Source organism: Vespa crabro, chromosome 7 (assembly GCF_910589235.1).
Source record: "Vespa crabro chromosome 7, iyVesCrab1.2, whole genome shotgun sequence".
NCBI classification, from domain to species: Eukaryota; Metazoa; Arthropoda; class Insecta; order Hymenoptera; family Vespidae; genus Vespa; species Vespa crabro.
This window is the reverse complement of record NC_060961.1, coordinates 2,327,501-2,340,277: the sequence shown is the minus strand read 5'-3', so window position 1 is coordinate 2,340,277 and position 12,777 is coordinate 2,327,501. Positions and strand designations below refer to the sequence as shown.

At 37.9% G+C, this 12,777-nt stretch overlaps 1 protein-coding gene across 5 annotated transcripts in view; it reads left to right on the top strand.

Moving 5' to 3' along the window:
- The window catches only part of LOC124425719 (irregular chiasm C-roughest protein-like), a 135,993-nt gene that overhangs the window by 93,743 nt on the left and 29,473 nt on the right, over positions 1–12,777 (top strand). For all 5 annotated transcript variants that reach the window (XM_046966460.1, XM_046966459.1, XM_046966457.1 and 2 more), the window contains one exon: positions 8,830–9,062. In XM_046966460.1, coding sequence (XP_046822416.1) covers positions 8,830–9,062 — 233 coding nt within the window. The remainder of the gene's footprint in view (positions 1–8,829; positions 9,063–12,777) is intronic.

Genomic DNA, 12,777 nt, shown 5'->3' with positions numbered 1-12,777 from the left:
TCTCTATCTATCTCTATCTCTCTCTCCCTTTCTCTCTTCCTCTCTCCTTTTTTTCTTTCGCCGTTATTACCAACGAGAACGTCGCGATGTCTACGATTCCTATATTACACCGTAAAAGGAGCAGCATCGCGGAAGAGCGATTTTTAATAGAGAGAGAAAAAGAGAGGGAAAGAGAGAGAAAGATACGCAACTCAGCCAACTATATACGCGCACGAATTTTTAACGGTCGGCGCACTTTTCCTTCTCTATCCAAAAATCTCTCTCTCTCTCTCTCTCTCTCTATTTCGTTTTTTTTCTTTTTCACCACTCTCTCTCTCTCTCTCTCTCTCTCTTTCTCTCTCTCTGTCTCTCTCTCTCTCTCTCTTTCTCTCTCTCTCGCTCGACGTACCAGCTGATATTTGTCTCTTTCATTTGGAGTTAGTTCACTGATCGATCCGACACTCGATTCGATGTCCATCGTAACGTATAAATCGACGTTTTAATTCGTAGATATACTGTATGTGAGAGAGAAAGATTGAAAGAGAACGAGAGAGTTAAAGAGAGAGAGAGAGAGAGAGAGAGAGAGAGAGAGAGAGAGATAGACAAAGATATAGATCACGAGGGATCATAATGAACTCTCGAAAGGGTATCCAACAGTGAATCGGTCTATAAATTTGCCCAACGACAGGATAGAAGCGAGAAGATTTATCGCAAAGTTCGTTCTAATCTCTCGGATATACAAAGCCGGTTAAACGAGGCGCCGATCGAAGTGCTTCGAGCTCGACGAATCGCAAAACTGTTCTCACTGACGATGAGATCGACGCGAAGGTTTCATTGAGTTTTCGATTCCATCGAAACGTTCGCAATCTAAATAAAAAGCCCGAAGGCGTTTTATTTCATGGCTTTATTTAATCAATGTCCGGCAGTTCGGTGCAGATCGATATCGTATTACGTTGACGGAGATTCGAGAAGCGAATTTATGGCGGAGGAGGATCAAGAGAAAGAGAGAAAGAGAGAAATAAAAAGACAAACTAAAAAAAAAAAAGGGTGACGTTCGGAGTACTGCGTAGTTGGTTAGAAAGGCGAAAGCAAAGAGAGAGAAAGAGAGAGACAGACAGAGAAAGAGGGAGAGGGAGAGATAGAGAGAGAGGGAGAGAGAGAGAAAGAAAAAAAAAATGGAAAAAAGCAGACGGCGTCGCGATTAATCCTGAGAGCCAAAGACCGGTCGTTAAAGTCGAATGCGCGAAGCGTGAAAAACGAATCGCCAAAAGCTCTAGCGATTGTGCCAATTAAGAGGAGTCTACGTGACCGAGATATTCTCGTGTGTGAACCGACGAACGCGTAACGAAGCCCTCTTGTCATCTCTTTCTATCTTTACCCTATCGCTTTCTTTAAACCTCTTCTTCTCTCCATCTATGCTTTTCTAATTCTGTCTCCCTCTCTCTGTCTCTCTCCCACCTCTTTTTCTTTCCTTCGAAAATATGAGCGTTAATTTTATAGCCCAGTCTGATGCAATTTTACCGAAAATCTTGCCTTATGCATATGCTGATGAAGCGAGCTAGCGCACGCTTGCAGTGCCACGCGACAAATTGAGATTTGCAATTCAGGCCACGTGCACGCGTTGCTTTCATAGTATGTGTAAAGTACCAACTAGTAATAGTAGTTCTAGTACTAGTATTAGTAGTAGTAGTAGTCATAGTCGTTCTCATCCTCGTACTTGTCGTCGTCGTCATCATCGTCGTCATCGTCGTCATCGTCGTCGTCGTCGTCGTCATCGTCGTCATCGTCGTCGTCATCGTCGCGATATTCCTCGTCGAACGTCGACACCGTCGATCCTTGGTCGTCGTTGATCGAGTATCGAGTCGAGCGTTAATTGGCAATCGCTCTGACCTTAGAACACCCTGTGCTACCATTCGATAGCTTGCTGAGGGATAGCATGTCGGGGATACATTGATCGTTATCGTTGTTGAAACGCAATCGAACGAATAATTACAACGGCCTGACTAAATATTACAATTAATAATGTAGCGCGATTAATGATAATAATAATAATAATAAAACAAAAAGGAAGAAGAAGAAGAAAAATAGAAAGAAAGAAAATTCTTGACACTCTTATTCGTCCATTAAGAAAATTATAATGGAAGATTAAGATTCTCTTATTTACTAGACTGGTACGTGTACCAATTCGATTCGATTAATATGAAACAAAAACGATATTTTACATATTTTATGAATACGATTTTATGAATAAGAATCAGCGAATCAGCTCGACGATGCGAACTACAGCATCACCACTACCACATCGTCATCATCGTCGTCGTCGTCGTTGCTGTCGTATCATCTTTTATTCATCGTCTCGAAAACGGATTTTATTCGTTTGACCGCTTTTCTTTCTCCCTTTTTTTTTGTTTTCCCTCTCTCTCTCTCTCTCTCTCTCTCTTTTCATTTTTTCTTTTATATTTAAACTTCCAAGGATATTTCGTACAAAATGAATTTGAAAATAGAAAAATTTTAATGAAAGAAGTAGTAGTAGATGTTGGTTATAGAGAAAGTGAGAGGGTGAAAGGGGAGGAAAAAGTAATCTCGTTTCATGTTGCTCGCGCGTTACCTTGATCGTATTACTGACAACGGACACATTCGATCAATCTATTTGCCAGCTCACAAGTCATGGTTCCATGCAAATTTCTTATATAGCGAAATGCTTTTACATTTCTTTTTTATTATTTTAAATAAAGCAAGTAGGTCCTTGAATGTACGGGATATATAGTATCGAAGAGAAATAAGGGAGAGAGACAAAAAAAAAGAAAAGAAAAAAAAGAAGAAGAGAAAAAGAAAAAGAAGAAGAAGAAGAAGAAAAAAAAAGGAAAAAAAAAGAAGAAGAAGAAAAGAGAAACTTATTTTTACATTCATAAATATAATCATGACAGTCGATTGGTATTATTTAAATGGTCGGTATTTATATATACGAGGTTTATGTCAAAGCTTCACGAATGGGCGACACTGATCGCGGCTCGAAGCAAGTACACACAACTATGCCGACCGTGCTTTCGTGAAATTTACAGATGCGATTAATGTCATAGCTGGCTCGTCTGGTCGACCATTCGCTTGCCTACAAGCCGTTTGTAGGCCTAACCGTTACTAATTTCGGCATAGAGTTATGGTTGCTATTACATACCTACCTCTCTAGCTTTCTCTCTCTCTCTCTCTCTCTCTCTCTGTCTCTCCCTCTCTCTTTCTCTCTCTCTCTCTCTCTCTTTCTCTTCAGAGGAAACTAACATTAATATGAGAGACCACCTTACGCTAAAGGATCATCTCCGCGTTATCGACGGTTCACTGATTTAGTATCGCGATAAAGAGCTAGCTAGCTCTGCTAGCGTGCACGCAGACTATTACTATTCGGATAACTGATTACACGTATATTCACGCGGTAATACGAGATACGCTTGTAAATCGATTGGTCGAAATGTAAGGATCAAGGGAAATATTCTATCGAATCGATTGCCACGATTTTGTTTTACTTTTGATGACACGTTTGTTTATTGTAACGACTAAAAAAAAAAACATGTTTTGTTTGAATCTCGTATTCGATTGGATTGCATGCATGAATATATGTGTAGATATTTTGAAAAAAAGATAAAAAGAGAAAGGGAGAGAAAGAGAGAGAGAGAGAGAGAGAGAGGAGGGAGGGGGGAAATGAATGAAAGAAAAAGAAGAGAAAATTAATCGATTCATACAGGTAACAGGCTTTTAAATGCGTCCTGATTCTATCTTGTTGAATTATGAACTTGTATATAAGTATATATTGATAATACATATGTATTCATTTACATAAATATACGTTTCTTTATATATATATATATATATATATATATATATATATATAAGTAAAAGTAATATTCTGAGTAAGAACAAGTAGTAAGTTAATAGAACGTTGATGTCAGATTGAAAATTTACGTCCTTTGTGCAACGGATATCAACCGCGAAATATGATTCGAATTTGCTCCCATAGCGGACGAGTTGGATCGGCATCTTAATACGCTGTAATTATGGATTAAAGTTACTGTTAACGAGAGACTCGACTGACAAGTTTACTCGGCAAATAGAGACCAGTTAATTCGTGTACACTATCGAATAACCGTCGTGTACTTTAGGTGCAGTAGATAGTCTTAAAGCGTTATTTAGAATAGGATGATACTGATTTAGAGATTATTCGAATTAAATCGATTTTTATTCGTTCATTAAAACTTTGAAATACGTATATCTTTGTGACTTGTAAATAAAATTGTTAAGTTGAAACAATTTAACAATATTTATATACAATGTATAAAGGAGGATACTTCTTCTTCTTCTTCAAAAAAAAAAAAAAAAAAAAAAGAAAAAAAAGAGAAAAAGAAAAGAAAGAAAAATTAATAAAAAAAAAAAAAAAAGAAAAGAGAAGAAGCAAATTATAAGACGAAATGTACAAAATATCTCGTCATGGTTGACACGTAACTATGATCCGCTCGTACGAAACGAGGCTACTCACTGTATCATGGACATTTAGTTGATTTAGGATCGCAATAAAGGTCGTTCATGCGACCCGCTCTTGCTTGTACACTGTACAGCCATCGTTTATCCGGTTGTAGGCCGAAACAATCGAGGGTCGTTGCAGTTTGCAACTAGAGCCACGTTTCCAATTAGCACGCTTACGAATCGGAAGGATATGACCCTGAGCAAATACCAGCTATCATTATCCTCCGAAAAATTCGTCCGATAGATTACGTTAAACAATAATTAATTTCATGTCAATTGGATTATAAAAGATATTATGTGTAAAGGATTAGAAAAGTACGAATGGCATTTTCCTTTTCCCTTTTTTTTTTTTTCTTTCTTTATTTCTTTCCTTTTTTTTTATTTTATTTTATTTTATTTTTTTTTTTTTTTTTTTTTTTTTTAATTATAAGTAGCAACAGAATTCTGATAAATGGGAAAGAAAATTTGTGACGTGAAAGAAGATGATTAATTCTTTTCTAAAAGAAAATATCACATCGTCCGGAAACGTCGGACGTTTCTATTCGGCCGAATGTTTGTATAAAGTCGTTCCATTCCCTCTCTCATTCTCTCTCTCTCTCTCTCTCTTCCTATCTTTCACTCTTTCTAGCCATTTAATCGTCGGTGTCATTTAAAATTCCATTTAACGCGATTGTGTTCGGACGCGAGGAAATTCGTTAAAATACGTTTTCCGCCTCTTAACGCTCGTTGCGGTTTCTCGCTCGATTCGCGAAGCCTTCACAAAGCTTTAGCGAACAAGTCCCTAGGAGCATGCGCATGCGAATATAAGCATGCGACTAACGCATAATTCGGGATGCGCGTTGTCGGATGTAACGGAAATTGCGATCCAATTAGCCGAAATAATAATGTCGATAATAGCGCGGGTTGACACGCTCGCTATGCTCTCGTGCATGGAATATTCGTTTTAATCGTGCAAATCCGTGTCGGCGTACCGACCGGCTATCCATAACGCGTTTATTCGCGGCTCAACGAACTTGACTAATCCTAACGCGATCATTTATACTATATATCGTCATTTTCTTAACATCACATTATGTATATATTCGATTAATGAAATACAATGACGTACTATGTCAAAATTTGCAAATCTTAACTATCAAAATAAATAAATAAATCATAGATATTCATTCGATACAATTATCCATAAAGTTTCATAAATACTTTATAAAATATTCATAATTATAATAAGCCATACGAAAATGTTGAAATTCTAAGTATCAGAATAATTGTATTTTCATTGTGTACATTAACTTTGAGAATCATAGAAATTTTCTAGAACGTCGATGAAACCTCAAACACAAACGTATTTTCGTATGAATGCAAAAATGTGATATAAAGAGAGAATAGGAAAACGAAAGGGAAAAAGAAAGAAAGAAAGAAAGAAAGAAAGAAAGAATGGAAGATAGAGAGACAAAATGTAGCGACGAATCCAAGCAAACTAGAGAAAAAAAAAGTAAGAGAAAACTCGCTATGTAGAATCGTCTACTTTCTCTCTCTCTTTCTCCCTCTCCCTCTCTCTCTCTCTCTCTCTCCACATACTTCGTATACGTACAGAGCGAGCGTTTTCAAACTTTTCCAGTTTTACGTTCTTTCAAGCATAAAATGTCTGGCCTTTTCCAACGTGGAAACTTGAGTACCCGCATAAGTTATATGCACCAAATTCACCTGTGTGTTCAGAGATGCACGTATTCGCACATGTACAACCCAAGCCCATCTAAACGATATTTCTAGTATCTATTTGATACGTACATAAATGTGTACGTGTATGCATATTTTATATATATATATATATATATATGAACTAAGTAAGACCATATACAAAGCTATAAGAGAAGATGTATTACGTTGCAAGGAAGGAGGTATTACGTTAATTTCGTTAGCGAGTATCTCGAAGGGTAAATGCATTCGTCGTCAATTTCATTGTGTCGATAATTAAACCGAAAAGATGTCGAGTACCATCCGTTATAATTCCAAAGGGGTTCCATAGATACATAAACGTTCATATAGAGAAACGTATAGGTAGATTGGTCTCTAGAGTTTAGGACCGATCTTTCTTCGAACAAATTATAATTAATCACGACCGTTTACACTAGACTACTCGTTAGATGGATCAACTAATTAAAATTAATTACAAACGTTCGTGATCGTGCGACACAATGTTCCAGAGGTAAATTTTCGCGATGCGTTGTTTGCCTATACAGACTATCTCTATCTCTATTTCTCTCGTTGTCTACATCTTTACTTCCCAAAGGAAGTCTTCTCTTTGCCCTGTCTCTCTCTTTCTCTCTCTCTCTCTCTCTATCTCTCTCTTTATTCATTCATCTGGCTGTGTTTCCTTATCGATCATGACGATGTCTTTCTACTTGAAAACTTTCTCTAACCTTAAGTGTCGACTATTGAAACGTTTAAGTATCGTTATCATCGGACTATTTTATACACGGGCTATTCTCTTTCAAGTCTAATAGTTTCCTCGAATTGCTTTTACTAACATAGATATATATATATATATATATATATATATATATATATATAGAGGTATGTTATATATTCGTTAAAAAGATTTCACGTGGAGAGGTAGGAAAGGTAAAGAGAACAGGGAGGGACGAGGAGGAGAGGGATGGAAAGCGGGGCGAGCACGTTTCGCGCGAAAGTTAATTATCGCAGCTCGCTACGGAAACGCGAACTCGAGTGCTAGAGTGTTTTGAAAGTTCGTTCGTTGTACTTGACTAGAGAAGGGCTAATAGCTGTCCCGCGTAATACCGGTTGTTACGAGTTACTCGATCGTTCAAACCTCCATAGTTTTCGCACAAATGTAAATGTAAAGATACGACCTGTGAGTGTCAATTTTGATCGTTCCTTTTTTCCATTGAAATTTACGTACGCATATGCAGTAATGAAGAAAAAAAGAAAAAAAAAAGGATTCCAATCGATAGAACAAATTATCGGGTGCCACTGCATTTTTTCTCTTTTTTTTTTTTTTTTTTTTCTTTTTTTCCTCTTTTTTCTAATCTAAAGTAATAAATTTATTTTCGATTTGTTTCTAATCATTTTAACAAATTTATCAATAATTGTGCCGTTTAGTTAATCGTTCAAATAAAAGAACAAATTCCTATAAGAACATAATGCTGGTAATCGGTTCGAGAAGTTGTTTCTCTTACAAATCGCATTCAAAGCTTAGGCGAGGTACGGATTATTTAACGATCCGTTCGGATTCCCCGGATCGTGTAACGTACGATCGACGATTAAATTCTCTCGTTATAGAGAAAGCCCGTACAATAATGGATCGAATGGCATTACGAGCACACGACGCGTACGTTTTATCGAACGTGAACCGAAAGGATCGTTTCGATGCACCACATAGTATGGCATCGTTAAGGGTGCAATTTATTGCAAGAATTATTCTTCGTCGTGAATGGTGAAGCGGAAATCTCTGCATAACAGAAAGAGAAGAGAGAGAGAGAGAGAGAGAGAGAGAGACAAGTATATACATAACGTTTCAGGCAATTTTCTTTTTCTTTCTTTTTTTTCTCCTTCTTTTTTCTTTTTTCTTTTTTATTTATTTATTTTTTGCACATTTTTCATTGATTCAACTCTGTTTACTTTCGGTTTCTCTTCGAGAGCGTAGTTTCAGCCGGTTTTCAGCCTTCGGGGTGAGGAATTCGAACGATCGAACGAAACCTGGAAAAACAGTAAACCGAGCATCGAGACGAATTTATTCCAGCGTGATCCTTTGCCATCGAGACGTCGCTCAAATGCGTTCTCGCGATTCGACGAGCGAAGTAGAGGAAACGAGAAAGAGAGAAAAAGCGAGAGAGAGAGAGAGAGAGAGAAAGAGAGCTTTTACCAACCAGGGTTGTTGGCACAAGCCGTTGGCTGTTAACTTGTTCGAAACCTTCTGCGTTAGTACTAGCGGACACTTTAATTCGTCTATCACTCGTATATATGTATATATATATATACATGTATATATATATATATATATATATATATACATATATATAACAGAAACTCTCTTGCACTTGGCAGCTTACACGTACGTACATGCGCCGAGATTTTCAAATGAAAATATTCCTCTCTCTTCCTCTCTTTTTTCTTCTTTTTAATCTATCGTAAAGTTTTCATCTACGCTCTTATCGATCTCTCACGATCGAACCAAGAATCCTCTATCGTTCATAATTTTTCTTTTCTTTTTGTTTTTCGTTCCTTTCTCCCCCAGCCCATCCCACCTCCCGCCTTACCAATCCTATACCTAAGATACAATCCACAAATTATACTCAAGCAGTGAAATTTTAATTCCAGGTGATTTTTCATTGCACATATATCCGGTTGAGCTTGAGGATGATGGCGTTTATCAGTGCCAGGCCTCGCCGACGAACGACGGTCAACCAGCCTTACGATCGAGATTTGCTCGTTTGAGTGTGTTGGTGCCGCCTGAACCACCAAAGATCCTTCAGGGGGACTTTCTCGTGACGACTGAAGATCGAGAGCTCGTAATCGAGTGCGTTAGTGTTGCTGGAAAACCACCGGCAGAGGTAAGATCAAACATTGATAAATAATGGATCTTTATTTGAGATAAGAAAATTGAGAGAAAATGTATATATATATATATATATATATATATATATGCGTGTGTGTGTATGTATGTATATATATATATATATTAAAAAATAAAAAGAAAAAAGCAACGCACATGTAATAATGGTAAATTTAAGTTAATAATAAAGAAGCGGAACTAGTTTAAAGTAAAGGGGAAAAAAAAATGAAGAAAGAAAGAGATGGAAGGCGTTGAGCGAATAGAAAATTTGACGGACAAGGCGCCAACTCGAAGGTTACGCTTGATCGATTATACGTCTCGCGTCGTTGCTTGAGGAAATCGATGTCGCGTTGCAATTGTTGCTGACAGTGACGTAGGTCACGTTGAAATATGTCAGTGGTGATAATGATGGCGGTGGTGATGACGATATCTCGCCATTCCCACAACTATAGGCCATCTCCTTGGAGACGAACTAGAATGCAAAGGACGCTTGCAAGGGAATGCAAGCATTCATAGTGACAATAATATTTGTGCGTTCTCACGTTAGATACGCAAGATTATCTTCAAAAGATCTCGTCACCTCGTCCATTTCTCACTTTTATCGTGTTAACTTGACATATTTATAACTCGTAGCATTTGGACAAGTTAGATAAATTGGTGAAAAGAGTAAAGAATGAGAGAGAGAGAGAGAGAGGGGGGGGGGGAAAGGCTATTCGGTGAGCACAAAAAACATATAAATATAATTAAAAACGGTGTCTTACAATTTTTGTGACTAGCAGTACCTGGAAACATATGTAAGTTTATGAATAGAGTACAGAAAAAGAGACGAGAGAGAAAGAGAGAGAAAAAGAAAGAGGAAGAGAGGAAAGGAGAGAAACAAATCAGTGACCGCAAAAAAACGTATAAATATAACTAAAAACTATACAAAATGATCATAGGTGGTGGTAATAGTTGTGTGACTAAAGGATAATGGTAATGGTGAGGAGCGTGTATATAAAGGAAAAAGAGAGCAAAGGTCAAGAGTCAAAACGGGACGAACGAGCTCGTCCGGGACAACGTTAAGAGAACGGTAATGGATCTTTAGCTGGTACGTGTTTGCCCGTATTTCCGGCTTTTCGTGGTACATAGTGAACGCGCGAGCACAAGCTTACCCTACCAGAATACTTTTAACACGATAGACCGCGAGTGACTTGGCGAAATGGCAGCTTGACCGAGTTCGGCTCCTCTTTGAACGAGCTGGAACCACCAGCGGCTGCACCACTACCACCAGCGGCTACACCACCACCACCAGCGGCTACACCACCACTACCACCATCACCACCATTACACCATCACTGACATCGCCAACGTTAACCACCGGCAAGAACGGCCCGCCCTCTTCTCGTGGTGTACCTACTACTGGGAAGGAAAAAAAAAGTTCTGTATCTTTGAGATCACAGGGTGCAGCTTTACGAGGAGAAAAAAGAACGCCGCTAGCCGTTAAGAAGAGGAAAAAGAAAGAGAGGGAGGTAGAGACAAAGAGACAGAGAGACAGAAGAAAGAGAGAGAGAGAAAGATAGAGAGAGAGAGAGAGAGAAAGAGAAAAAGAGAGGGAAATAGTACCCTCGTATAGAGCCAGTTCACGATGCGTTTCTTCTTTAGCCTTCATTTGCCATACTCTATCTTTATCCATCCTACTTTCCTGACGATGTCTCTCTCTCTCTCTCTCTCCCTCTCTCTCTCCCTCTCCCTTTCTCTCTCTCTCTCTCTCTCTCTCTCTCTCTCTCTCTCTTTCATTCTCTTTCTTCTTACTCTCTACACACGTATACTTAGATCATACATGTCGTCTCTGAAACGACACTTGCTTTGACTCCTGCGCCATTTAAATCCTAGTATCATTAACCCTTTAGAGTCAGAGTGTCGTACACTCAGCCAAGCACGATACACATCGTCTATATACTTACGTGTGTATATATATATATATATATATATATCAACGAAGATCATACAACACACGTACAATACACTAAATCACGTATATACATTGAAATCTTTACGAGATCAACCTATTGCATCTTCTCATCCTTTACGTCGTTCCTTCTTATGTTTTAATCTCAGCAACTCACGAAAAAGTATACATATATCCTCGTCGTGCTTAACGTAACTTAACTTAAGTTACAATAACATATCATACTATATCATACCATACCATACCATACCATACCATACTATACTATACCATACTATACTATACCATACCATACCATACCATACCTTACCTTACTTTATCTTACCTTACCTTACCTTACCTTACCTTACCTTACCTTACCTTTTACTTCACCTTACCTTAGCTTAGCTTAGCTTACCTTACCTTTCCTCAGGTCCTCCGTAAAGCTCAGCAAATTGGAATTAATCGTCGTCCAGCGAGCACGAAAGATCGATCCAAACCTTTTGTTGTTTGCTTGCTTGCTTGCTTACTTGCTTACTTGCTTACTCAAGCGAGATACCTACGTTTCATTTAACACACGTGAGTTCACGTTGACGTCTCAATTTTGCGTGTACATGCTCTTTCCTCGTGATCTCTCGAGGCGACTCAAATTTATTAATTATGAATGATTTTCGATCTTAGTTGTTTCGATAAAAGAAAGAAAAAAGGAAAGAAAAAAAAAGAAACAAAGAAAAAGAAAGAAAGTAAGTTTAAGGTGGGATATCTATCAGTTAAGGTCACGTAACCGGTTAAACCAGAGATATTAATGAAATTTCCTTGGAGACTATTCGCATAGTTTTTAATTAAAATTATGCAAATCCTTGATTAATGATGCAAACCGTCGTCCGATTTCAGAAGCGATCGTTGAATATATAATTGTGATGCCAAAGTAAACAAAGGAGAAGAGGGAGTGAGAGAGAGAGAGAGAGAGAGAGAAAGGAGTGGAAAAAGGGTGGTTCGTAAAAGTTTTTCGTATCTGTAGATTCCTTTTGGGATATGAACGTCACGAAAGTCTTCACCCTTAAAGTTATAAACGAAAGCTTTCGTGTCGTCATTGACGCAAAATCTCCTTAGGATTCTTTAATCCTATGTTAAAAATTTTTACATTTTACGAAAAAAAAAAAAATGTCTTATTAAGGATAGAAAAGAGATAAGAAAAACGGAAAAAAAAGAAAAACAAGAAAAGAAAAGAAAAGAAAAGGAAGATGCAATTATTAACGACACTCGTCGATCGAGTAGAATACATTCAATGAAACGAATACATTCTATGTGAATAAAATTGCAATTGCATTAGTCACACTCGAATTGTCATTAACGTTCGTCTCCTATCTTACAGGGGGAAATGTGTCTGCATAGGAGAAGTACACAATAGCCATTACTCATTGTTTCTACAAATAATCGAACAAAAATGTGAATGGGAAAAAATGAGAGAAATTGAGAAAGAAAGGATGTGAGAAAGAGAGAGAGAGAGAGCGGTGAAAGAAAGAGAGACAGACAGAGAGAGAAAGAGAGAGAGAAAGTCGTGCGTACAACCGAGTATACTCGCCAATCTTCTAAAATTCATCGATCACGCGCTTTTTCAAACCGCACAGCGGAGAAATAATTGCGATATTCTTCAGCAAGGCAGAGCCATTGTTCGATTATTGAAAGCCTCGTCGTTCGACTCGAAACGCTTCGGAATCTATAGAATATATACTCGCCCTCAACTCGGTTTGTCGTAAATAGACTGTCCATCGTATGACAAAGA